Raw genomic sequence first — 26705 nt, forward strand, 5'->3', positions numbered from 1 at the left:
TCGAGCCCCGCCAGCCGCCTCCGCACGCCGGCGGGCCGCGCTCGCCAGGGAAAACAAACCCGATTGTCAAGCGGCCCCGAGCTGACAGTACCTGGGCCCGGGGCTGGGTTTCTTCCTCACAGGGTTGTTCTAGCCACCCCCTTTCGCCCTGGCACCGTTTGCTGCAGCCTGAACAAAGGAGGAGTTGGGCGTTTTTCCCCCCTGTTTGCGGGTTATAAGCGTTTGTCGGGGGGCTCCAGGCTGAGGAGACGCCGCGCGCCGCGCTCCCCCTCAGGGCGCCCAACAACCGCGAGCGGGAAACCGCCGCGCGCGCTCGAGGCAGCCCCTCGCTCACCTGAGGGAGCGCCCCCCGCCCCCGCCTGGCTCCTCCCCGGCAGGGCCCGGCCCTGGCCCCGGCCCCCCCCTCCCACTGGAGGGGGCGGGCAGTGCGCGCGGAGCTGCGGCGGCGAGCGCGGCCGGCGGGGCGGTGGCGGCAGCGGCACGAAGTTGACGGGATCCTCCTCCGAGGGCGAGGCGGCTCGGGACGGGTGAGGAGAACCGCGGCGGCCGGTTGCGGCGGGAGGTCTGGGAGCCGAGGGGGGAGGCACCGTGTCGCCCGCTCTTGCCTGCCGAGATGGCTGGGGCCGGGCGGGCACAGGGCTGTGGCGCGACCTGACCGGAGCGCGGTGGGCACAGGCGACGTCGCCGTGTGGAGCCGCAGGGGCCGCTGCCCGCGGCTGTGGAGGTGGCTCCCCGCGTTGAGGCGCCCCGGCTCGCTGGCTTTTCTCCACCATTTCGCTCCGTTAAACACGTTCCTTTCCAAAGGCCAAGGACGCCGAGTTCTCCCGGGCGTGAGGAGAGAACAAACACGGCTTTCCCTGCACGACCCGCTGGGAAGGCGCGGGGAGGCTGGCGGAGCGCCGGCCGTGCCGCGGCCGTGCCGGGGCAGGCCTTGCCCCCGAGCACTCCTCGGGGCTGCGCTGGCGAGCGGCGGCTCTGCCGCCCCCGGGGCGGGCGAGCCAAGCGGCGGAGAGGGGCCCGCTGCCCCCGGGCCGCGGCGGGGAGAGGGAGCTGCCGGGAACACAGAGCCCGGTAAGAGCTGAACGCGCTTTGGCTTTCTCTCGCGGCTGTGAAGAGTGGGGGCTCTTCTCCCCGCTGCGTGCCTCGGCCGCGGCCGCCCCGGAGCGGCGGTTGCCCTGCCGCCGCCGCTGGAGGTGCTGCTGCCGGCCTGTGGCCTCAGGTGAAGTGGCGGTGGCCGGGCCGGGCGGGGCCGGTGCCGCTGAGGGCCGGGCCGGGCCGGCGGGCAGCCCGCCGCGGGTCGCCGAGACCGCGGGGCGTCGGGGGCGCGGCGGCCGCCTGCCCCACGCATTCCTCCGGGGATTCTTGGCATTCCTGAGTTGAGGGCACTCTGACTTCTTCATCTCCCTTTTATTCCACGAGTTAGCGTATTTTTGCGAAAGGGTGTGTCCGCATTGTGTGTGTTCTTTTTCATGGGAAAGGCTCAGAATAGCAGTTCAGCCATTTATTCTTCTTCCCACTTTGCATCGGATACAGTTTATATCCCTTCCATATGATGACAACTTTATGGGGAGATCAGTGGTGCGATAAAACTTTCGTGGTGCGTTTGCATTAGCATCTGCGGTTGGCAGAAGAGTTGTTACAGCTTTTGTCTTTCTCCTGTTTTTCTCTTTAGCATGTAAGTATTTTAAAAAATCACTGCAATGTAGTTTGAATCACTGTCAAAGTAGAAATAGTGGAAACCTGTCCTTGAAAGTTGTTTTATTTATCTGAGCGTCTTCTCTGTGTTTAACTTGAGTGCGCTCGTATAAAATGAATCCTGTAGATTAATCAGAAAGCCCCTAGGATATAATGATTTGTGGTATATCCAGATGAATTTCAGATTCAGTGTCTGATGCTTATTCTGACAACTAAATGTCACGTGTCTCATGGTTAAGGATCTCTTTACAGAGTTGGTTGTAACAGAACTTTAAAACTTTTATAAAAATATAAATAAAATGGTAAACCCAAACCCCCTGATTACTTTTTTAAGGTGCTTTGTAAGAACTTGTTTGACTAGCAATTATATTTTCTAGAAGTGTCATTGTCATTGAATTGTCTCACTTTTTTCTCATGTTAGACCCAGAATAAATTTGCTTATGCTTACAGTGTGTACTAAGCCAAATGTGGTTACTGCTGATTAACCAAAAAAAAGAAAAAAGCTTATAGCAACTTGGTATACTTTTATATTAATGATTAGAGTGTTAGTTTGAACTCAGGTCATCTTTTTTTGGGAAAAGGTTATTGATGGAAGTGAAGCCTTTCATACAGTATTGGAATGTACCATTAGTAGTGTAGTAAGCAGAATGTTTTACAAAGATGATGAAGTTTGTCGTGTTATGAAAGGCAATTATACTGTTTTTTTATTGTATGTTATTCTTTTTGAGACATAGCTATACTTTTTAAGTAGGAAAATAATATTAGAAAGCAGTAATTCTATTTTTTAATAAAAATTCTCTGAGGATATTAAGATAATCTTTCACCTAAGAGAAGATAATTGTTGGTAGAATATTTTTTCAGTTTAATATTCAGATATATTTTTTCTAAAAACCCGATATGAGCTAAACAAAAAAATGCAGTGCTTCAAATGAAGTATCTTGTAAAGGGACTGATATCTTTACACGTGTTTATTTACAATTTAGAGCTGTGTTTGAAAGTATTAATCATTGGAAAATAATTCCTATTTGGTTTAGGTACACCTTGAATTGCAACTGACATTAACTGTTTCTAAATCCCACTTCAGTGCAAATACACAATAGAAAGGATTATTTTAGCAAATGTCAGTAATGTTATGACAGTAATGAAAAGGGAGGGCTTATCATTGCTAACCTCTTTGATCACAGAATTTGTGGTGATATTCCAAAGAGCCTGTGTTCTCTGTGGGTGCATTGCACAACTGTTTTTATTCTCAGTATCTGACTTAGTTGTGTTTTGCTTTTAAATCTAATAAATGGGATGACTGTTTAGGCTGCCTGATTTGCCTTGAAGCAAACCAGCTTATTTTAATTTCTGTTAATTGCATTATTAGATCTCACTGTCACTAGTAAAATGTCTGAGAATTCACATAGGTTCTCCTGACAGGGTGTATATGGGGGATGTGGAATTTAATTCACTGCAGAAATGGTCTGTGGTGTATCCTGTGTAAGGAATTTTACCTCACGGAAAGGATGACTAAGCTGAAAAAAAGAATTGGTGACAGTTCCTTCTGGTTTACCTTGTGTAATAGGAAGTTGATCTTTCTGGGAGCATTGGTGAAACTGGTTTGTCTAGGCTCTGGAGTGTCATCTGAAATGCGTAGGTGAAATGGCATGACCTCAAACTTGAATTTTTAAATCTTTTGTCATGGAGCAATGCGAGATGACCATATGTGCAAGGATTTTATTCAGCCTGGACCATAGTGGGCAGGTTATTACTTAAAAATAGCTACTTAAGTATTTTGAGGCCAAATAATTCTGCTGATGTCAGAAATTAAACAGAAGTAGACCAGCACAGTTCCATTCTGCAGCCTGCTGTTTTACCATTTCTGCTTTCTGAAGTTATAGTAATGATGATGATGTCATTATTATCTGGCCTTATTACTCTGTTGATAACCTGAAAATGTGTGTATTAATACTAAGCGTGTGAACCTGATTATGCAAAACAACATTCAGCCTTTGGCAGTGTCTACCTGTGTTGATAGAGGGGAACTAGCAAGAATCTGGTCAAGATCAGTGATGCTAATAGATTTCTGAGAAATGGCAATGAACACTAAAATAACAGGCCATTTTCCCCACTTCTGCACACTCTCTGTGTGACTCTGAATAGCAGCAGAAGTGATGGAGCTACTTACTGCCCATGTATTCAGATAAAGCAGTTGTGCTGCTTCTTTCTTCTGTCTGCCCCACTTCTTCCTTTTTAGGGGTGGGAGGAGGTTATCTTCTACCTGATCAGTTCAGTGAACAACATCTTTACAATATAGAGATTAATAACTGTGTCTTGAATGGCCAGGATGAGGTGAAGCTGTTAGATTTTCTCCAGTTTTGTTGCTAGGTCTCAGCAAACTGTATACTGAGGAGGATGGTACTGAGTTGATGCATCCTCAACTTAAGTTTGGAACTTGACAGGGTTTTTAATATGTCTTGAATGCTGTGTTGGTAGAATGTGCAAAAATCCCAAAAAGGTTGGTTTTGTCATTTCTGTTCCTACTTGGCAAAAGAACAGAGAATCCTCGGGCTGAGAATGCTACCTTATAATGTTATTGTGTGAGGGAAGGTACATCATGTGCTCATGGAGTGTTTATTCTAGGCATGTTTATCTGGAAACATTAACACATTTCAGAAACTGCTTTGGCCTTGAGTCTCTGAGTGGAGTTAAATCTGAATGGTAATATTTTTCAGTATAGCCAAGTATGAAATTTTTTAGTGTTTAAACCTGAGAAATTAACATGTTAGGAATGCAAGTGCTAAAGATTTAGTGGAGTGGTAGTCATGGAGTCACCACTGTTTGGGATTAGAGCTCAATGTATTTGCTATGACTTTGTACCATCTCTGCCAATAGAGCTGGAAGCCTCCTTGAAGGCTTTATCCAAACGTAGACTTACAACCTTCTGTTTTATGTGAAATAGAGTGGATGACAAAATCCATAGCCAAACATTTTAAGTATGTAGTATAGTTTTTCCGTGAATGCCTCTAAATTTTTAGCCAAATGAACTCTGTTTTAAATTAAATTGATCCATCTGTATTTCTGAGATGCATTAACCAGATCAACAGTATGAGATTTAAAATTAATATTCTATAATAACCTTTTCACATTCTGCTTGATTTTGGTAAAAAGAGAGCAACGAGGAGTAAAGGTGATTAGAGAAACATCTCAGAAAGAACTTTGACTTTAAAAAAAAACATCAAGGAGATTGGTAAAATGGGAAGAATCCTCAGTTATTACCACAACAGCCCCTTTCTGTGAGGGTCCCCAGGCGTGCTAGGAGTCATTCCCGTTCAAATAGCTACATGACTCTCAGCAGACTCAGACAAGAGTTTGACTCCAGGCATTTGCAGAAGTTCAGAATTCTTTAGTTATATGCACATTACACACACCATTTAAATGCAGCTAAAATGTTAACATGGAAACTTTATAAATACACTATGAAAAGGAGACACTGGCTAGGCTGCCCATGCTTACACATACATGTACACGTGCCTATGTATTTCTGTGTGTGTGTGTATACATAAACTCTCACAGACACTTGCAGAAGCCTTATAAGTAGAATGTTTCAACCCTATTTTAAATTCTCTTGAAAGGTATCTCTAAAAGCTGTTGAAGTTTATTAGAATGGAAGATGTATTTTATGTACATAAAACCACTCATAAGTGGGTAATGATTTGTGATCTGTTTCAACATAAAGCACAATGCTGAAGTGCTGGGTAAAGTTTGAGCTTTTATGTAGAGATGGGGGAATATTTTCAGTGATGTGAATCAAGCTCAGAATATTTTGTTAGGCCTTGTTGAAACTGGTAATGGGTTGGGGTATGCCTTCATACAGTCATTTGCACAGCATTAGCTGTTATATGCAGGGAGCAAATGTTCAGCAGTAGCAGCCTTCATTTACCAAACAGTTGGCATGTAATGTTACCTTGTAATTCCACAAACACTTCAAGCCTCATAAAGAAGCAGCCCTACCTCTCTCATTTCCCACCAGTAATTACACTGTTCCAATGTGAAGGTGAGAAGAGTGGTGGCCTGCGGGAGCTGGTTAAACCCGTGCTCAGTATACAGGCAGGGTCCGCACCAGACAGCTTTGGCTGCACTGGCTTTGTAGGCCCTTCTAAGTGATGCATCTCCTGGTGGAGCAGTCCAGCACACTGTGAAGCTCCTTTCCTCTGTGGAGTTCCCTAGCCGCTCTCTTCTCTACTCAGTTTATGTGTCTCAGACTGGGTGTGATGATATCATCTTCTTGTCTCGTGGTGCCTGGGCTCAGGGCCTGCAGTTCTGACTGCGTATTTAAATTTTAAAATGCATGGTTGAGTTAGTTGAAAGAAACTACACGGGTGTGAAGCCAAGCGTTTAAAGAATACAATGTAATCAAGACAAAGTTTAACAATAGAAAAATGGGAGCCATAACCAGCTTGAATACGCATGAAGCTGTGGCCTTATGTTTGCTGGGTAAATATGACTCCTAAAGTCTATTTTACATGTAGTTTTTGTGCTTAAATACTTGACTTTCCATACAGATTAACCCTTTTCTGTGTGTCTTCATATAGGTGAGACCTTGGCCTTTGCATGTGGTTGTACTCATATAGCCCATCCTTAACTTTATTTAGGCTTAAGCTGATATATAATCAGGGTTATGCTGGTTGCATATGTTGTGTTGCTGTAACTGTAATTTCTATAGATGAGACTATAATTTTTTCGGGTGGGAATACTGAGAAGAAGGTCCAGTGATGTGTCACATCTAAAGCCAAGGAATAATTTTTGGAGCAGGGGAACCTATTTATTTATTTATTTTAGATAATCTTATACACAATTTTGTGTCCTTGAAGCACTGGCAAAACTTTTTACAAAGGATGCCCTAACTGTTTCCATTTCTTTGAGAAGGGCTTTCTAAGGGACTCTTTAACAAACCTGAGATTTTTGCCTGAGCCTCTAAAAATATGAACAGTTTACTCTCTTCTATTTAAACAATAATGATATCATTGGGATATACTAAGATAATTTCCTCTGGAACAAAATACAAAGTTTCTAACACTAACAATTGGAGGAAAATGTACTGAAACAACACTGAATCTCTTGTGGAGTGAGTCTAATCATATCAGATGTTTGGATACAAACCAGCTATTGTATTTGAAATCACAGACTGCTTTTAGAATCTGGAAGTATCCTTGTGTCACTCAGCTATTTTTTCTGTCAATACTTCAACAGATATGAACATCTAGAATTTGATAAACTAGCAGAGAGTATATAAAATAAAATTTCCTTTTGGTGATTTTTTTATTTTTTTTAAACCTTCTCCTTTGCAAGTTTGTCATAAAAATGAGGAAAAATTGAGTGTGGTCATATCACATGTATATGAGATAAGTATTTGTAAGGTTTTGTCGTTTGCTTGCTTTTTGTATTTGAAGTTTATAAATGTTAATTGTACTGCAGTGGCGTCAGGATACTTAAAGTGCAAGTAGATAACCCCAGTAGATTGGATTCTGTGTTAGTGTCAGAAAAAGAGCTTGTACACAGGTGTATATGAGCCTGTGTGGGAGATGAAACAGTGTAGTCATACAGGTACACTTATGCAGCTATTCATGTTCACATAAAGCTTGTACCAGTGTAACTGTTAATAAACAAATGTAACTCTCCGTCTTCCTCCAGTGACTTAATTAGTACCACAGTATACAGGGCCTGGGACTAGTCGAGACTGACATGAATTTGTTTCTTGGAACTGTATTTCAGATACTGGTTGACTTCTGTTTTAGTATACTTTTAATGAGTTTTTCACTTCTGATTCCCTTTGAATTGTTTATGATTTGGTAGAATCTGGAAACTAATTACTTCAATAAAGAAAAAGAGTTTTTTAATAAGTATGCAAAATATATATTGAAGTTTAGAATGAATAGTTTAGAATATTACATGAGAAATTTGGGGTTTTCTTAATATTTTTATTATTAACAAAAATTAAGGCTTTAATTTCCACTCAGTAAGCAAGGTTAGTAGGTCTTGCCATATTGCCTTTGGGGATAAATCCTGTAAAATTATGAGTATATGAATTCATACATAGCAGGTTAAGAAAATGGGTATATACTGTGTCCTTGTCTTCAATCAAACTTTGACAATTTATGAGACCTGAAGATCTGCCAATATGTCTTGTTGTTGACTTGCAGCCATTGAAGCAGATTTTCCTTTTGGAAAAAAAACCAAAACAACAAAACCAACAAAACCTGCTAGTTGTCACACAGCTCAAGCATTTGGCTGATCTGTCACATACTTTCATAGGACTAACAAGATGTTTTACATTTGAGACATTGAGACTTCCTCACACACAACATTTTTCAGCCAGAGGGAATATGAACCAAGCTGTAAGCAAGCAAACAGTATCTTTTGCTCTAACTGCTGTTAATAGTTCTTTTTACTGACATTCTTTATTGAATACAATTCTCTTCCTGTCCTTGAAAGGGTGGCTGTTAATATTCTGGTTTATTGGCTGAGCAGCTGAATAAGGTTAATATTTGGGTAGAACCGAAACTGAAATCCTCATCTCTAAGGCAGCAAATCCAAGGCTCGTCCACTTTGCTATACTGTGTTTCAGGATAAAATAATATGTGTAATCCATGCTAACCTAAGAGTGGCTGTTTGGTTCCATTAACAGTTATGGAAGAAAAGTGTTATATGGAATTTTCATTCTGCAGGAATTTATAACGTCATCCTTAGGCTACCATCTGAAATTGAAGCAGAGAATGATATTTTTCACAGAACAGAAATGAAAGTAATTGATTCAGAAGTGTTGAAATACTCACTACTAAAATGTATTGCTGTGATGGCATGCTTCCCTCTGTCCCCAGACTTCTCAGTGGGTCAGTGTTCCTGGCTGCGCTTAATTTTTCATTATGTACCCAAAGCCATATGACTACCATATTTAATCACCACTCGGTCAGAGGAAAAGAAAAAAAGTTGCATTTGTGGAAGGCACAGACCTACATTGCTCCTGGTGTGGAGGCTGGAATTACTGCTTTCAAAGGGAGACTGGAATGACCCACTTGCAGTGTGGGTGTGTGGTCGTCCAGCACCGACTTCTCTACATGGGCACTATGCACCCCTTGGACTGGCGATGGGTCTGAATGTTGTTGCAGGTAACAATGCAATGTTGGGTGTGTGGTCCTGGGACCGTAATGGAACGGAGCAGGTCAAAACCCAGTCTTTCTCTTTGTGCTGCACAGATGCATGCAGGGACTGTACCTGAGGTAGTGGATGGGATCTAGTACTAAGTTTAGAAATAGCTTGTGCAGTTCATTTATATGTAGTGTTTTTGGAAGAATATACATAGCTGGCTCACTTCTTATGAAATATATGTGATTAATTCTGCCTATAATAATAGGTCAGCCCTGTCTTGGAGGCTGGGCTTGTGCCTGTGTGATACCAAGCATAAGTCTTTGTGGTGTAATACTGGTATATGGAGTTCTGAATAATATATGCCATATGGCTTAGGTTCCCAGCAACTAAAGATTTTTTTCAAGCATAGAATTTTTCACAGTCTCTTTCATTTCAACAAGTAGGAAGAAGAGGTGGGACATGAAGCTTTCAGGCTGCTTTTAAATGGAATGAATATTTTAAAACTCAGTGGTCTCTTTTCTGGTTCTTCATTTATAGAAATTTTAGGTAGATCTTTGATGCTAACATCAGAAAAGCTGACCAATAATAAATCTCTCTCAGGGTAATTTTTTTTTTTCCCACTGCTACATGCAGAGAGCCTGCATATACTGAATTATGACATGCTGTGTTGTGGAACATCCTCTGTATATGCCTTTTGAAAATTTTACTCTTCACCCTTCTGCTCTCTTGTAAGCAGTAGGTCAAGTAAGTCAGCTACCCCAGAATTATCTTCCATATAGACTAAAAGGGACAGCAACCCAGGCCCATTTTCCTTTTGCAGAAGCCTCAGATTGTAGGTAGGATTGACAGCGATGAAGTTTCCCCTCGTGCTTGCAAGGCATGTTTGTGAGATTGTGTTCTACCAAGTGTAAAAACATTACAGTTTTGGTCTTTCCATGAATTATCCTGCCTGCTTCCTTTTCTTTACCCTTACAGTATGCAAGTTTTCCTTCCTCTTCTCTCCTAAAGTTATTTCCTGTCCTTTTCCCATAGCACTGTCATTTATTATTGACCTAACACCCACTTTGTATTTGTGTGATATTGCTGGTACTTTCTGTATAGTCAGATGCACATAGAATCCATTATTTAGCTTGGAGAGCAAGCTCAATGTTATGTAAAGCTGGAGGACAAATTTTATAGTTCCTTCCTGGCATTTTGCTGTGCACGTGTGAAAAATCTGGAGTAAGCATCCATAAACTGTTACATCCCCCTTTTTTAAAAAAAAAGGCACTGATTAAATAATATGAGCAGTGACCGTTTTTTTGTGGTTATGAAATTTGGAAATAAATTCCATGGAACCAAATGTAATTTGATAATTTAGCCTTTAATAGCTTGAAATTTTCAGAATTCTAAAAGTTTGCTCCTCCGAAGAGAAGATAGTGTGGTATGCCCTAATCTTCCTTTAATGAAAAATCTTCAGCTGATTCAGTCTTAGGACTCTCAGGATTATGATACTGGATATGAGGGAGTTCCTTTTTTTCTGTCATCAGGGGAGCCAGGGAGAAGACCTAGTGCCATAGGAAAGGTGGAAAACTCTGATCATCTTTATTCTTCCATATTCCTTCACTAGATGTATGCAAAAGTAGCATACATGTAATGCGAGGCAATATCTGTGAAGAATCTGTGGCTCTACCCACTAGTGGAATAGGGTGTCCCCCCCACATCCCAGTCAACATCTCTGCCTGTGTTCTAGATCCCAGGAGCCCTGACTGTCCAGTGCAGGTAGCTGAAGGTGTGAAGTGCTTTATGGCAGGTGTGTTAGAGGCATGCTTAGTAGTGAGGGGGTGTGGGCGGGATACACAAGAGCAAGCTTCATATGCAGTGTGGCATTTAACAGCATTGGGAAGGTCGGGTGTTGCTAAATCTGTCTTGTAGATCTGGCTAAAGAAGAACTGAAATGGATGAGTGGACACAATTCCATGCCTTTGTGATTCTGTAATGTTAGGAAAGCTGCAGAGCTGCTGAGGGGAACAGCCATGTCTGGCACAGGAGTATGTTTCTCAAAGGCACTCTTCTGCTCATATTGGCAGCTAGAGCCCAAATCACAAGGCTTTCCTTTTTTTGTAAGGTGGGTCTCACGTAGCTGCTGGTAGCTAGCTTTAAAATAGTTGTGAAAGGAGATGGTTTGGAGGCATTTTTAAAAAAAATGTTTTTGACCTGTTAAACCTGCGTTATTCCCCTCCTGTGGTTCTTTGTAAAGTATCATATCACCACTGAAGAACAAACTGCTACAGAAGAACATGCAGAGTATTGGATTTTCAGACACAAAAACCTCTGCTGACAAGTTCTCTTTTTAAGCAAAAATGTTACAGTTTCTATTTTTGGCAAAAATAAGTTATTCAGAAAAATGAAACCACTTCTGAGTAATGATAAAATATGGGACTTTCATACCCATTAGAGGCCAGTATTTAAAATGAGTGTTTAAGCACCTTTATGAAGGCTTATTTCCAAACTGAAAGGCCTGAACAGCTTTGAGTGCCAATTTTGTTTGTTTGCAGAAGTTTTTAAAGGGTTCTGTCCCTGAAAATGGAGTTAAAACACAAATTCAGCCTGGGATTTGTGATTGTCTCAAGCAGTCCGAGGCCATGTTGCTGCCAAAATAGGTGATCCTGTCATTTCCTGGTAGCTTGCTGATCTGATAGAAAACTGCTTATTTTTCCTGCTGTATCAGTAAAGCTATGTGGCTGCGTGATTGCTGGCTCACAAAAGGAACAGAGAAGATTGTACAAGCTGAGATAATGGAGTGCTAGAACTGTTGCTTTTGGGAATAGTGTGTTATGGCCTACATTTTTTAAGTCAGTTGGTAACATACAACATTGAAGTGAAGTAAGCATCTTTCAAGCCAACGTATTTGAAACTTTTTAAAGAAAGTTTCTGATCCTGTAGCCTGATGAAACTGGATGTGACACCACAGGGACTGCACGTGGTTTTCACGGGGTTTCGGTGTGAGGAAGGACCTAGGTAGATGCAAAGGCTTAGACCTGCAGGTTCAGGCTGAGTCTATGGTAAACACATTAAGTCAGTTTGTTTCAGCTCTTGACAGTTTTCAAGAATATTATTCGGTTGCAAATTACTCTTTTGCTGAAATAAAGTAAAATAACTTACCTAGGGCATACAGCGAATACACTCCAGTGATATCTGTAAAACTTAATGTGTTGCCTAGTGGAGTGAATTTGCTTTGTTTGTGCCTGACTGTTTGCTGGATCTTTAATTCTGGGTTCTTTTGGACTTGCTCTAGATGATGATCTACTGATTAACAAATTCAGTAAATCCAGCTGTTTAGGTTTATATGATGTAACTGTAGAAAATCAGGCTATTTATTTTCTGGACTTTTTGCAAGTTTTCAGGTGAAACTTTGCTGCTCAATAAAATTTGGCTTGGTATGAACAGCAGATGAAGTTACCAATCAGATGTCAATATACTTTCATTGTTCTAAACTGCAGCTGAGCTTTTAATTTCTGAAAGATACTGATGGTTCTATATCCTTGACTATATCTGTTTTAGCAAGTAGAATATTTTCAAAAGAAAATAATTTATTAAAGTAGTTATTTCTTATGTCCTGATTAATTTGTATATGCTGTTGTGATAATATTTGCTTTGCAGATAGGAGATAAGAACTGATTTTATAAAATAATAAAATGACAGTCTTCTACCTTATTAAGAATTTATGCAGAATCATTGCTTCTGTTTTCTGACAACTGTATTTTTACACTCCTCTTAGACAGAAAATTAGTAGCAAGACTATATTATTCAAAATTAAAAGTATTAGTTTGGCAGAAAACCTGGAATTAAAATTTATATCACCATCTACTTAAAAAAAGAAAAAAGCTTCTATTTTTTTATAAGTCACTGCAAGAAAACAACAAGCAGCCCCACAAACAGGGAAAATCACTTCTTAACTACTGCTAAAATATCTAACCTCTTCTTGTAGGCTTAAGAGTAAAAAAACTGTTCTGTCATAACATTTGAGGGCTTCAGCAGACTTAAAGAAGATTAAAACTGGACAGTTGTAGCTGTCATTGCCCCCAGCTGTCAACTCCTCCACTGTATCAGATGTCAGAATTTCAGTTGTTAATGGTATGGAACACGAGGCTGATTGCATTTACCTGAGTATGCCAGTCTGCAAATTTTCTTGGCTGAGGTGTATACTCAGCCATCAGAGTTTTCAGATGTTCTCATTTTTGACATGATGACGTCCATCAGAGGAGTGGGGCAGACAGATGGAACAGCCAGTCCTCTTATCTTAATCTATTGCTGTAAGCCTGCCAAAGCCTAAGATGCCAACTCTACAGTGTCTGTGTAGAAATATGACTGTAACTGTAATTAAACAATTAACATCATTAGAGGCTTTAGGTTTTTGTCAGAAAAGCTGTGTGTGAGGGAAACCAGTAATACTGTTTTTAGTTTTTAAATGTTTATAATATTATAAAACCAGCATTTTTGTGTATTGTAAAATACATTTTTGGTATTATGTGGTTCATGGGATTGTTATCCACTGTGGCTTGACATCCTATAAAATAGGAACTCTAAAGCCTTCAAATATTTGACCAGTAGGACCAGCTGTCTTACTTTCTTGTAGATGTAATGGGGATTTCTGTATACAATTTTTTTTTTTTTCACAGTTCCAGAAAGATAAACTGTTTTGTTTTAAAAATTGTGGGTTTAGCATTTTGATTTTTACAAGTTTTTATCCCTTTGTATAGTAAAATTAAGTGTTCCATTAGTATAATGCACATGAAGAAGACTAATACACTTATTTCTTTATAGTTTTAGAGACAAATTAAATGTATTAATGGTTAAAGTACATTATTAACCTAAATACTTTGCTGTTTGTTTGAGTTTGTTTGGGTTTTGGTGTTTTGTGGTAGTTTTCGAGGGATTTGGAGTTTTGGGGTTTTTTTCTGGTTATTTAATGTTTTTAGCAACTTCGCAACATGTTTGAAAGCACAGCTTTTGCAGTCACCCTGAACTTGACATATTGTAATTTATATTGTAATTTATTGCTTATCTATTCTTTATGCCTATTGATTTGAACCCTTTTTTTTTTTTTAGTTTTTAGTTTTAGGTTTATTTTTATTGACCTCTTCTAGTGTTTGTAATTGTTAGCACTATCGGCAAATTCAAATGAACTTTACTCTTTTTATAGGTGTGCTAATACATACAGCTTTAAAGTGTAGTGTAAACTTTCATATACTAAGTAATTTGTTTAAACTTATTGGTGGCATTTGTAATCTTGCTAGAATCGCTAATTGGAGAGCATTTTTAAAGATGTTCACATATTCATCTACTGCAGATGTATGCCCCCAACTATGTATAAATCTTTTTTTTTCACTTACATGGACACATGCAAATATGCCATGAGTGATTTTAACTTACTCGGAGTAGTATTAGCACACTGTATTTTGCAAACCAGATTTCTTTTTATAGAGTTCTGAATAATTTGTATTTTCTGAAAATGTTAACTTTCTGAAAGTGTTAGCACTTTAAATCCTTGCTCTTTAGAAGATCTAGAATTTTCTTGCTTTTTTCATGGGCTATTTGAAGATTCTTTGTTAGTAATTTTCAGTTACAAAATCATGTCATCTTAACACTTTTTCCTAGAAAATCATGCAGATTTGATTTAGAAGTCTGAGAAACTTTATTTCATAATTTTTATTTTGCTAAAACTTGAAATTATTTAAATTTTTATTTTCATTACATACCCATAGTAGTAACTTCAGATCAACATTGTGTAATATAACAGCAACATAAAAATGGAAAGCATAAAAGCTTCAAAATGTTTACTTCATTTGAAAATTACTTTTGAACTTTTAAAAATACTTTCTTTTTGTTGCCTTGAGCAAAGAAGGAACAATTTTGAGACATGGATGAATGTAGCTGGATCTCCTCAGCAGTTTAAAGAACAGAGTGGAGAGACTGTTTTCTTTCCTACCTCCAGCAACCATTCATTAGATTAGTGTGGTCTAGTTCCTTTACAGTGTGTATTCTAAGTTACAACTATGTACAGTACTATCTCTTTTTCTTCCTGTGCTTTCTCAGCCACCATCAGTGCAGTTCAGAAGCTGATTTCAGTGCCCTGGTCAAAAACCCACTAAATCAATGGAGACCTCTTCATTGACTCTGAGTAATTAAAATCAGCTTCTGCTATTTTTACTTTGTCATTTTTGTCTCAGCTTATACACTGAAACAGTGTAATTGATGTGAGATGTTATGAGTGTTCAGAAAAGAAGGTAAAAAAGCACAGATGGACAAATGCACAGAATGGAAGCCCAAGATACTGAAGTGTATTGGGCCTTGCTGTTTCCTTCCATTGTTCTTGCTCCTTTGTTTTTCCACGTCCCTTAACCTTCTCTGGCTCATCTTTGCTTTTGCCTCCTTCTGTTTCTTTTCCTATTCCAGGAGGTCTTAAATGGACGTCAAATTCACAGTGTCTATTTACTTCCCTTTACTAAGTGAATTTAACCCCTAAATCAATTTTGGTGAATTTAACTAGTTCACCAAATCTTTTAATATCTAAGGAAGACTTTGACTGTGAGACTGTGAGCTGGATCTGATTTATAGGGAGAGGAAGAGGTTTTTGAGGGGAGCTGTCCTGCTAGCAGGAAGAATTGTGTGGAAACTAGCATATTATGAATATCGAGCCAAACTTTTAAATTCACTGTCAGGAAAAAATGATAATTCTGCTGTTGATTAGAGTATCTGAGGGAGATGGTTCATGCTGAGATACACAGGAGAGTGAAACTGTCTGCAGAGGTTTATTTTTCCATGAGACATCCTGTTGTTTGTTTCCTCTTGATGATTATTCACCATTGTTTAGTGATCTTGGTAGCGATCTTGCTTTTGTCAGGCCTCAGTGATTACTCAGCTTTCCAGCTCAGTTCAAAAGTTTATTCCCTCCAGGTTCTGCATCAGTCCAACAGTCTTGTGTTCCATTCTTTTATGGAAACAGGTCTTACTGTGACTGCATTGACACTGCAACTAGACAGTTGGCTCAGAATATGCAAAAGACAGTAAAGTAACACTACCCACAAAACCATCTCTTAAAGAAAGAATGACATTTAACATTAAAAATGCAGGTATGGTTTAATTTATCGTTTTCTAGAACTGAAACAGTTTTGGCACATACAGGCTGGAGTTAGCATTCCTGTTGCTTCTGAAAAAGGTACCATCACTCTTAGAAATACTGGCAGTATTGCTCTATTTCTGTTGCTCAGCAAAGTATCTGTTTCAAAATAGCAGCTGGAGTTTTCTGGAACAAGCCCACAATTGGGAGATTGTTAAATTAATCTGTAGGATAGTTTATTCTTATGGATGACAATGAGATAATAAATAGTTTATTTTCAGGTGTCTTTAGAAACAAATGTTGAAAACCAGGTACATAAAAGCGCAACTCAAGGGCATAAGGATGTTGACCTTCCTTGCAGTGCTTTAGTTACCTAAAACTGCCTGGTTATGTTTTGCTCTCCTGGGCTCATGTTTAATTGTTAATCTGTCTGGTAGTAACTGATGGATATAAAATGATCATTGATTTGTGAAGGGTTCAGTCTTTCAGCAAGTGTAGTGGAGATACCCAAAATAAAAGCTGCTTTGACTCAAAAAATTGTACTATAATTGCTTATGTTTGAAAACATTCGATTCCAAAGCAACTAGCACCAGCCCTGTGTAGGTAATCTTAACTGTTGTTATTTCTTAACATTTACAGTCATAAAATAACATTACATTGATCCAGAATCAGTCAGACATTTGTCTTTGTATCATAGTGCATTTACTTTAGGCTTTGTATAGCTTGCCTGTTGATTTCTCTGCATATTACTGTTAGTCTTCATAGACACACTCAATGGTGGAATAAAGTAATTAATACAATTTCTTAATAAAGTAATAATTGAAAGTATTTAAAACAATGACATTTTTGTAATTTTTCTTTTATTCAGCTATAATCCTCATAATCATGGAGCCATATATGGCTGGTTTTAAGCACGTACAGCAGGACTGTGAAGTCACTCTTGAACTTGCAAGTGAGGAGACTCAAAAAACTAGAAATGCACAAAATTCTAGGATGGGGTCTTATGGTGTCAGTATTAGAGTCCAAGGAATTGATGGCCATCCTTACATAGTACTAAACAATACAGAAGGATGTTTGTCAGAAAATCCTTCTCCTGGAAAAGAACAACAGGTCATTGCTCAGGCTGTAAGCAAGCCAGCCACAGACTCCAATACTGCTTTTAAGTTGGAAGACAAAAACAGTGAACACACAAAGTTTCCTGGAATGCAGCACATGCAACCCTGTATGCTTAAAAGCCTAAAGATAACCAGTCTGGATGAAATGGAAAATGAAATATCAGATTTTAAAGATGGAACAATGAAATCCTCCAATTTGTTGAACTTTCAAAGACATCCTGAACTTTTACAGCCTTATGATCCTGCAAAAAGTAACTTAAACTTGGATAACTACCCATCTTCTGTGTGCAGTAAATCTGAGTCTTTGGCAGATGAAAAAACTGAAGCAAAGCCTTGGGTTTCCTCATCTAAAGTAGTGTCCCTACAGAAAGCAAATACATATATTGCAGAGTCAACCAAAGCAAATTCAAAAAAGATGCATTTGAACAGGTCAGTAGAAGACCAAAATAAGCAGCTGTTGGATTGTCCCAGTAGCACAATCAGCCCCAACGAAGTGTGTGTTTCAGAATCGTTTTCATGTGCAGGAGGATCCCCATGTGTTAGTCCCACAGCTTATCCGGAGACAAGAAAACCTAGACCAGATGTTCTTCCCTTCCGCAGGCAAGATTCAGCTGGGCCAGTACTGGATGACTCACGAAGATCATCCTCCTCCTCAGCTACTCCCACTTCTGCAAATTCCTTATACAGATTTTTACTTGATGACCAAGAATATGCCATTTACGCAGACAATGTTAATCGTCATGAAAACAGAAGATATATCCCATTTTTGCCTGGAACTGGTCGTGATATTGACACTGGTTCACTTCCAGGAGTAGATCAGCTGATCGAAAAGTTTGATAAGAAAGTTGATCCTCACAGAAGAGGTAGGTCAGGAAAAAGGAATAGAATTCATCCAGATGATCGTAAAAGATCAAGAAGTGTTGATAGTGCCTTGTCATTACGGCTTGATGTAAATTCAGATTATTTAGATGAATTCAGTAAAAGCTTGGGTAAGTCTACTGAGCAATTGCTGAGACCATCTAAAGTTTGCCTTCACAAGCAGTTATCCAGAGATCAAAAGTCACCTTCCAAAGAGATGAAGATTTCTGCTCGAAGTATTGGAAAACTGCAAATGCATGTTAAAGACACTCAGAACAGCAATTTCAATTCTTTGCAATACCATAAACAAAATGGAGCTGATACCCAGAGCTTAATGTTTAGGTCATCTACACTCCCAGGACAGAGTAAGAGAGAGGAAGTCAGAACAGTAACTTCTACCTTGTTGTTGCCGCCAAACCGAATCACAATCCCGCCTGATTCAGGAGCCAAGATGAGTTCTGTAAAAACATTATCATCCATCCCTAATGCACAGGTAATTTTGAATTTACTCTTTAAGTTGTGTTTTACACTCTAGCATACTAAAACAAACTCCCATCAGATGACTTCCAGATGAGATAGAAGAATTGTTCTGGAGAAATGTAAATACAAAAATTATTCCTGTAGTTGCAGGTATAGAGAACATGGTTTGTAAACCAGCATATTCTTGTATGGGTGAAGGAAGATGGCAGGGCCAAAGAAGATTGTTGTAAATGATGCCATGATGAATCTTAAGCACAAATGCACAGAAGTAGAATGCTGAAATACTCGTAACTCCATGCAAAATTGCGTTTTCTTTCTTTTGGTGTGGAGTACGCTTCCTTCTTTCAGTAAGCCAAAACTCCAAGGGATCTTTGTGAACTTCAGGTCCACAGTACATTATAGAATACAATGGTGAACTTCAATTCTGCATAGGTTTTATATTTTTTGACATTTTATTTTGTTCTTTTAGGCAACTCCTGATCTCTTAAAAGGCCAGCAAGATCTTGCACAGCAAACGAATGAAGAGACTGCTAAACAGATACTTTTCAATTACCTTAAGGAAGGGTTAGTAAACACAGTTAACTTTTGAAGAGGAGACTGTATTTCCTTAATGTTTATTTTCTATTACATTTAAAAGGTGAAACTGTAAATTCAAATCTATAATCAAATGAAATGTCTGTTTCATAATTCTGTATCTCGGCTGTGTCCTTTAAGGCATTATAGGATCTCAAAATACCCAGGCAATCAGGAGTTACATAAGGTATTGTACAGGATTTGATTAAATGTACTTGAAATTTGTGAATCAGAATAGGTTTTCTCTTTTAAATACTTCTGGAGTTAAACTTCATGTGATATGGAGATTCATGAAGAATTCAAATCATATCTCATGGGAGTTTACGCTTGTGTATTTTTTTAAACAACAACAAAAAAGTGTTATCTCTTAAGGTTTGACAGAAGCTTTCTTGTTGCTGTGCGTTTAATCCTTTGTCCACTTTAACTCTTTTACTTGGTATTTTCTAATGGTAACTTATTGAAAGATGAAGGAAGGAGAAATGAATTAAAATATACATGATGTGCTTAAATTTCTTTGCATTCCTGATGTAGCAGGTTCTGGGAGCTGTTGAAGTGTTACTTTATGGTGCAGTAGTCAGGACTTGAAAAACCTAGTACTAATTACTTCTAATTTCAGTATGTTTGAATAATATACATGCTGAATACCTGTCTTTCCACAGCTGTAGACTTGTGGAAGAGAGTTGCAATTAAAGAGTCCAGTGGTTTTTCTTTCTTTTTGGTTTTTTTTAGAAAACATTTGGAATACAGATTAAAGAGCTGGTAAAGCCTCTCTTTAAAGGGTTTAATGAAATCGTAATTAAGATACTTTCTGACTGGTTCATATTAGATTTTTTTTTTTTATGGTGGTGATTTTCAATAGTTCGGACACTCTGAATTTGTTTTGATGTTAACAAAAAGTACCTTTGATCATATCATTGCTCACTTGTACTGTCTGTGTTTTAGAAGTGCTGATAATGATGATGCAACAAAGAGGAAAGTCAACTTGGTTTTTGAGAAAATTCAGACTTTAAAGTCAAGAGCTGCTGGAAAGACACAGGTAAATAATTTTTTAAGTTTTTTTTTTTTCTTGTTTCACAGTGATATAGTGTTCAAACAGGGCTTTAAAAATGTGAATCCTCTCACTTCAGTTAGGGTATTCTTGTAGTCCCTTGGTAGTATAGCTTCATTGAAGTCATGCACAGAGGTGACTTATGGGAAATCTATTAGTTAACGATTAAAAAAGAATGTAGAGGAGTCTATCATGAGAGCCTCTATGTTTTAGAGGAGAGAGATGCAAACTTAACGTGAACATCAAAAGGTTACTGGATTGAAGTGAAAGCTAACCTACATAGCTTAAAAAATAATGTTGGAGCATCTTCTCATTATAGTGATGTAAATAGATATCTAAGTGGAGAGAGTATTTAATTTGTAATTTAGAAAAGCAGTAATCTAGGATATTGTTTAAAAGCCATATTACAATAATAACATTTGCAGTCTGCCTGCTGAAAAGTTTTTGTTTCCTGATACATGGTGCACTGTTTTTTCAGTTCTAAAGTAAAGTGAAGAAATGCCCAGTTGTTGCAGTGATGGCATAAGAAGGATCAAATGCTTACTTTGATGATTGTTTTATCCTGGGCTATAATTATTCAAAATGAAAATATAAAACACATCTTAAGAAACTGCCAAAAACCAGTGTTTGAAAATCTGTCTTGACATATAAGCATGAATCTCTTTGATGTCCATTTTGTGTAACTGGTGATATCTCAGTTAAATTTGGCCCCAAGTACTGGTGATTTAATTCATATATTGCCTAATTTGAATTTTTCTTCAGATTTGTATATTTTCTGTATTACTGGCAGCATGTCTTGAGCAATTACCAAGAAGTTTTATGAAAATCAGATCATGGTTCCTTTGAAAATATTAGCTTGGCTTGTCCCTGGTGAGCTCAGGTAGTTGATGCTACACTTTATTAGCCTGCCTTGTATCTTTACTTTAGATTTTAAAACACAATTGTCAAAGAACATCTTGGCTTTGTGGGAATAAACATCTCTAATTGTAGGTTTCTGATTCTTCGGCTGAAGTAAAAGCATTGATGCAACAAAAAGCAGAACTTGAAAGGAAAGTGGAAGAATTAGAGAAAAAACTGGATCTAGAAATTAGGGTATGGCACTTTGTTGTTATAAAGCTTTTGACTATTTCGAAGTAAGTGACAACTGATCACCCAGCTGAATCTTTTTTGTTTCATATTCTTTTTAATCCAGATATACCTGTGCTTTTACAGAAGACTTTTTATTTTAAGTGTGGTTGCTCATAGCATAGTTACCCTTTTTAAGAAATCTCTTTCTTCTTAGTATTTAAGAGGGAGTTTGGAGCAGTGAATAAAAATGTTAGGCACATGCATGTAAATTTCTTAGGTGTCTGCAGAGGTAAATGTTAATCTATTGACTTTGGTGTGGCAGGCATGGAGTGAGAGACAAACTCTATTACTTATGTAGCTGCTGTTTATTAATTACACCATTATTTCTGCAGTGCTGAATTCAAAGTAATTAAGTACAGACATGCTCTGAAGACATGAGAATAGCTTGTCTTCTTTCAGTTTGCGTTTTGAGTCTGTGATAAGAATCAATATACTTGAGAGTGATTAGATAATACTGAGGAGACTTCACTTCTCACATTTGTAAAAAATCAAAAAGCAGTGCTTTGTGTGTTTTAGAAATCATTCCAAGCTTTTAATATTCATAAATTAGTAAGCACTTCTACAAGTGAAAAATATAAAAGTCTTGAAATGGCTTCTTTCATATAATAAAAAAGGCCCTTTAACTTATTTATGCTTAGTCTATTATCTTGCTTAACTTTTGGTGTACAAAATTCAGAATCAGCAAAATTCCAAAGAAGAAAGAGATGCTACACGAGCAAGCCTGAAAGATCTTCAGTTGCAACTTGATGAAAGTATATGTGAAAAAGAAGCCTTAAAAAAGCAGCTGGAAGAAAGTGAGAAGGAGCTCAGGCAAAATCTAGAGGAGTGAGTTAATTCTAGAGAAGTTATTTATTGGAATCTGTACCTTTCCTTAAACCTTTTAGATTAAAAGTACCTGTTTCTTCAGAATATGTTAATGGAGTCAGACTGACATTTGTTATTGTAGGAAACTTTCTACTGTTTAAAAGAGGCATCTTTTTAGAATATCTGGAAGGAAGAGAAAGATTGCTGAATTTATAGTCTTCCTCTTAGTGTGAATTGCTTTTAATATTTCATGGTCATAATATATAGTTCAAGTCTTTAAAATATGGAAACACTTGAATGCTTTAGTCAAGAATACGGTACCGGGTTTAAAATAAAATACAACTTTCCACTTAAATATCTACTTAAAAGAGTTCTCATTTTTACTCCAGTGTCATTTTGGTTTTCTGCCTCATTATATCCCATTCCCTTGCAGGGAACATGGGAATAGATACTTGTTTCTTTTTAGTACTTGAAAGAACACCATTATTATTTCTACAAATTAAAAAATGCTGTCTGATTTTTCTTGGTGAGGCTTTTTGAAGTGAAGATGGAGCAAGAACAACACCAGACTGAGATCAGAGATCTTCAAGACCAGCTGTCTGAGATGCATGATGAACTGGATAACGCAAAACATACTGATGAAGGGGAGAAAGAGGTTCTGATTGAGGTTAGTTATAAAGTACCAGAAGAAGGATGAAAAAAATCAGAAGAATTGCATGAAAATGGGAACAAAGATACAGGTAGAAGAAATGCATGCCTTAGCTCTTCCCATTCTATCAGTCCAAACCAATATACCATTATTAGGTGACCTAAGAAAGCATGTTATAATAACTACGTTAACACTAAAAGGAATACAAAGTATGAGTACTGTTGTTTTATAGAATAGGAGAACAAATAAGATAATGGTTGAGGGACAGTTGAGTTATCCACTGTTACCAAATAATCATCTCAGTCAGTTTTAACAATTAGATAGGATTTAGAATGGGGAAGATCAGTTTAAAGAAGGTGTATGTATTAGCAAGGCCAGATGAGGTTCAGCTAAGAAAATTAAAAGAACTCACTAAAGCAGTCTTTAAATTGTTGACTCTCTATTGATGCGACCAGGGGGAGAAGAGAGGGGAAAGAGCCTGAAGAGGAACAAGAGAGTTATGGGTTTTCTGTCACCTGGTTGTAGTAATATACTGATGATGAAATAGAGAACACTGCTTATTAAATTTGTTGATAAGAGTGTGTAAGAGTATCAGTGCATAATGGTTCAAAAGGAAGATTAAAATTCAGATTTATCTTCATACTTGTAGTACCAAAACAATTAACTTCTCTTAATACTCATGCAAAGAACTAGCTTAAGAAATTGAAGCTAAATGTTAAAATGCAAAATAGGGAGCAAAAGCATAGATGATAGATCTCAGGAATATTAAAGATGCTTGTGTGCAAGATATGCTGAGTAGAATAACTACATTGTTTTGCATAGGTGAGATTTGATTACTCTCTTAAATGACTGTTTTAAATCTTGGGCACTGCCGTTGAAAGTTGTACATAAGTAGGGGAATGTCTGGAATGATAGTGATAGCACTGAAAAACACTATCTGTGAAGAAGGACTTTGAATGCAGGAGTGAGGGAAGAGTCAAAAGCACATCTTAGGTAATGTTGCTATAAACGAGAGAGTGATCAGTTTTTCTATGTTGTGTGGAGGTAAAGTAAGAAATGAAAGACTTAGCTGCAGAGATTTAAAGTAAGTGTAGGAAAATGTTTCCTATCAATATGGATAATTAAACAGTGGACCATGGTAGTAGAATCCCTTTCATTGTAGGTTTTTAAGGACAGAGTAGATGATGTATGTCAGGAATGGTTTAGATGTACTGATCCTGCTTCAGTGCAGGGGAAGTTTACATTCTTTTTGAAAGTGCAGTTATTCACAGCTTGAGAAATACTGAATTAGATAATTCTTGAAGTTGTACATTTTTGATTGTTGCTGTTATTTTATTCTGTGTTTATATACATGCATGTGTGTATTTATTCTTCAGATTCAAGAACTACCCACTTCTTTCCCAGCAATTTGTAGAGGGGAAATGACTTCTAGGGTGAACATGGTGGGAGGAGAAAGGGTGTAAAGGCATGGACTCAGTTGGGAAGCACTTGTTTTGTCTTCAGCACTTGCAGAAGCAACTTCATTATTTACAGCAGAAAAGACAACAGGGAATTATCATTGGGTTCACTGTTCTTGCAGCATGAGGAGAAAAAGGTTTTTCTTTGTTCTTATCTACCTCTTTGTTACAGAAGGTGGGACTGAGGGAGTTGTTCAGTGGCAACCTTAGTTTGACTCCTGGTTTATTTACAGACAGCATAACATACACCATCAGAATATTTTCATAGTTTTGCAGCATCAGATATGTTGACCTGTTAATAAAACTTGAGCTGTATGTTATAATAATCTTAGGGTTTAGTAAATTTTTAGCTTACTATAAAAGCTGCAGTCAATACATCGGTCATATGAAATTAAGTTGGCCTTGGAGAGCTTATACTTATATGCTTTTCTTCTTTGAAACGCAAACAGAACATCCATTGGAGCTATTTGTCATGCAACTGTGCTTAATTTTGTTCTTTAGGAGCTGATGCAAATGAAGCAGGATCTACAAGAAGTATTAATAGCAAAAGATCAACAAGAAGAGATTTTGAGAAAGAGAGAGCGAGAGCTTACAGCTTTAAAAGGAGCACTAAAAGAAGAAGTATCTAGCCATGACATGGAGATGGATAAACTTAAAGAGCAACATGATAAAGAATTGCTCAATCTACAGCAGAGCCTGGACAAAGCAGCAGAGGTGAAATAAGTGATTACAATTAATCTCTACAGGGAAAAATCATACCTCTTGTGGATGTTTTATACTAGATGCTTTCAGATACTACTATTTTTTTAGCAAAATAAATAGGTAAAGATTTGGGCTATGAGATTCTTAGCTTGCTGAGAATTAAGTTTTATTTCATACACTTTAACATTGTTTGTCACAGCTGAAGTTGTGGCCCTTTCTTCAAGCAGTTACTTACTACGTTTGCTTCATTGCAAACTTTGAGAGAGAATAGGTGGGAGTATAGTGGAGAGGACCATTTGCTTGTCTTGGGTTAAATGGAATCACTGAAACCTTGAGGATGCCCTGAAGAGTGCCAGCATGCTTTGCCAGTGATGCTGTTGAAATTAGAGTTTTGATGTTTCTAGCAGTTCTCTGCAGTTCTTTGCAGCTCGCTGTTCGTACCTTCAGCTCCTTGTGTCATGTCCTGTTGCCTGGTTACGTTGTCCCACCTTGTTCCTTCAACTACTTACTACTAGGGGGGTTTTTTGTTTTATTTTGTGTCCTTTTCATTTATTGAGCTTATCTCATTTACTGAATGGTCAAATGAGTGCCAGCACAAGGGAAACAGCAGGGATTGGGTGTCTGGAAGCAGACAGGAAGAAAATAAAACTGAAGGAGTTGCCTCTTCCAGCATCAGCAGGAAGTCTCTGTGAGGGGCAGACCAGTAACAGTTTTCAGATGTGTGTATTTGTTATGGTTTTCCAAAAGGTGTCCTTTGTGGTGAAGTTATCTTTGCAGAGAGAGCAGCTAGGAATTTATAGAAAGATTTTTTTTTTTTTTGTAAGGGAACAGTTCTCATAAAATTTTTGAGCATTATTTTTACCATGGCGATTATTTGTGTCTTTTCTGTATCCCCTTCCCTCATTTTATTTCTGTCAAATATTTGAGAAAATTTCTACAGGCAAACTGTCCTTGACCAATGTAAGTCAAAATTGTATGTCCAGTTTTATGCTTAGAAATGTCCATGCTAAGTTACATCCTTTACCTCATTGGTGTTAGATGAGTTGCAGTTATCCTACTGGTCGTGGCTGAAAACATAACATAGAACTGAATTAAAATTAAGGTTGAAACTTGGAAGGAGTTTCCAAAGGTTTATATACTTTATGAGCAAAATAGGAGCATGTATGGAAGATGCAGGGAATTACTGTATGGCTGAAGTCTGATAAAGTATATTCTTTTAAAAGATTGTTTTTAAATATGCAGTTTTCTTCAGTGGTTAGAAAAGTTTATATACACTGATTTGTTTATGCAGCCTGGGACTTCTACTTGAGATTGTTTGGCTTTGCTTAAATGTGTTGTTTCTCTTTGTTTACGTCATCATGAAGGTATTTGACTCATCTGAGCTACTTGAATTGAATTCTTTTCTCTTCAAGAAAAGTAGAACATTTAAATTATCATTTTTTATTATACAGTAATTGTAGTGACAGCTTAACCTCAGTGAACCATCTTTCAAAGTTACTGCATGGTAATTTACTGTATTTCAATTATGGAACTGTAATTACGACTGACAAGAAATGAAAGAGTAGTCTGTTTGGCATAACAATAATAGTCTGGGAAATGGCTCTATGACTGGATTGCTGTGGCTTAGAGATAGTTATAAATAGCATTTATTCACTTGCATGACATAGTCTATCTAATAGTAAATTTAATACGATGTTCAAAAGTGAAATTTAATTAATGTGTTCTAAGCACCAGTTCTGCTCTTCCGATTTTACTTCAAGTGATTTTTGCTGTTTTTATTTTTTAAGTAAAACTTTTATCATGCTTAGTTGGAAGGTTTGTTTGGTTTTTTTTTAATTTAATTTCACCTACTATTAGTATCCTTAATGATTTTTTGAAGCGCAGCATTATGCCTATGCCCGCTGGCTGAGACTAATTGTGGAGTTTGATATATCATCAGGAAAGTATTACCAGTCTCTGCAGG

General features: G+C 38.1%; 1 protein-coding gene across 5 annotated transcripts in view; it reads left to right on the plus strand.

Moving 5' to 3' along the window:
- Positions 1–422: 422 nt before the first annotated feature.
- CGNL1 (cingulin like 1) overlaps positions 423–26705 on the plus strand; it is a 63896-nt gene continuing 37613 nt past the window's right edge. For all 5 annotated transcript variants that reach the window (XM_074837318.1, XM_074837319.1, XM_074837320.1 and 2 more), the window contains exons 1-8: positions 423–527; positions 16797–18394; positions 18851–18945; positions 19897–19990; positions 20993–21094; positions 21807–21955; positions 22466–22601; positions 24542–24754. In XM_074837318.1, coding sequence (XP_074693419.1) covers positions 16814–18394; positions 18851–18945; positions 19897–19990; positions 20993–21094; positions 21807–21955; positions 22466–22601; positions 24542–24754 — 2370 coding nt within the window. In that variant the 5' untranslated portion in view covers positions 423–527; positions 16797–16813. The remainder of the gene's footprint in view (positions 528–16796; positions 18395–18850; positions 18946–19896; positions 19991–20992; positions 21095–21806; positions 21956–22465; positions 22602–24541; positions 24755–26705) is intronic.

The sequence above is a fragment of the Strix aluco genome, chromosome 12 (genome assembly GCF_031877795.1).
Source record: "Strix aluco isolate bStrAlu1 chromosome 12, bStrAlu1.hap1, whole genome shotgun sequence".
Classification (NCBI taxonomy): Eukaryota; Metazoa; Chordata; class Aves; order Strigiformes; family Strigidae; genus Strix; species Strix aluco.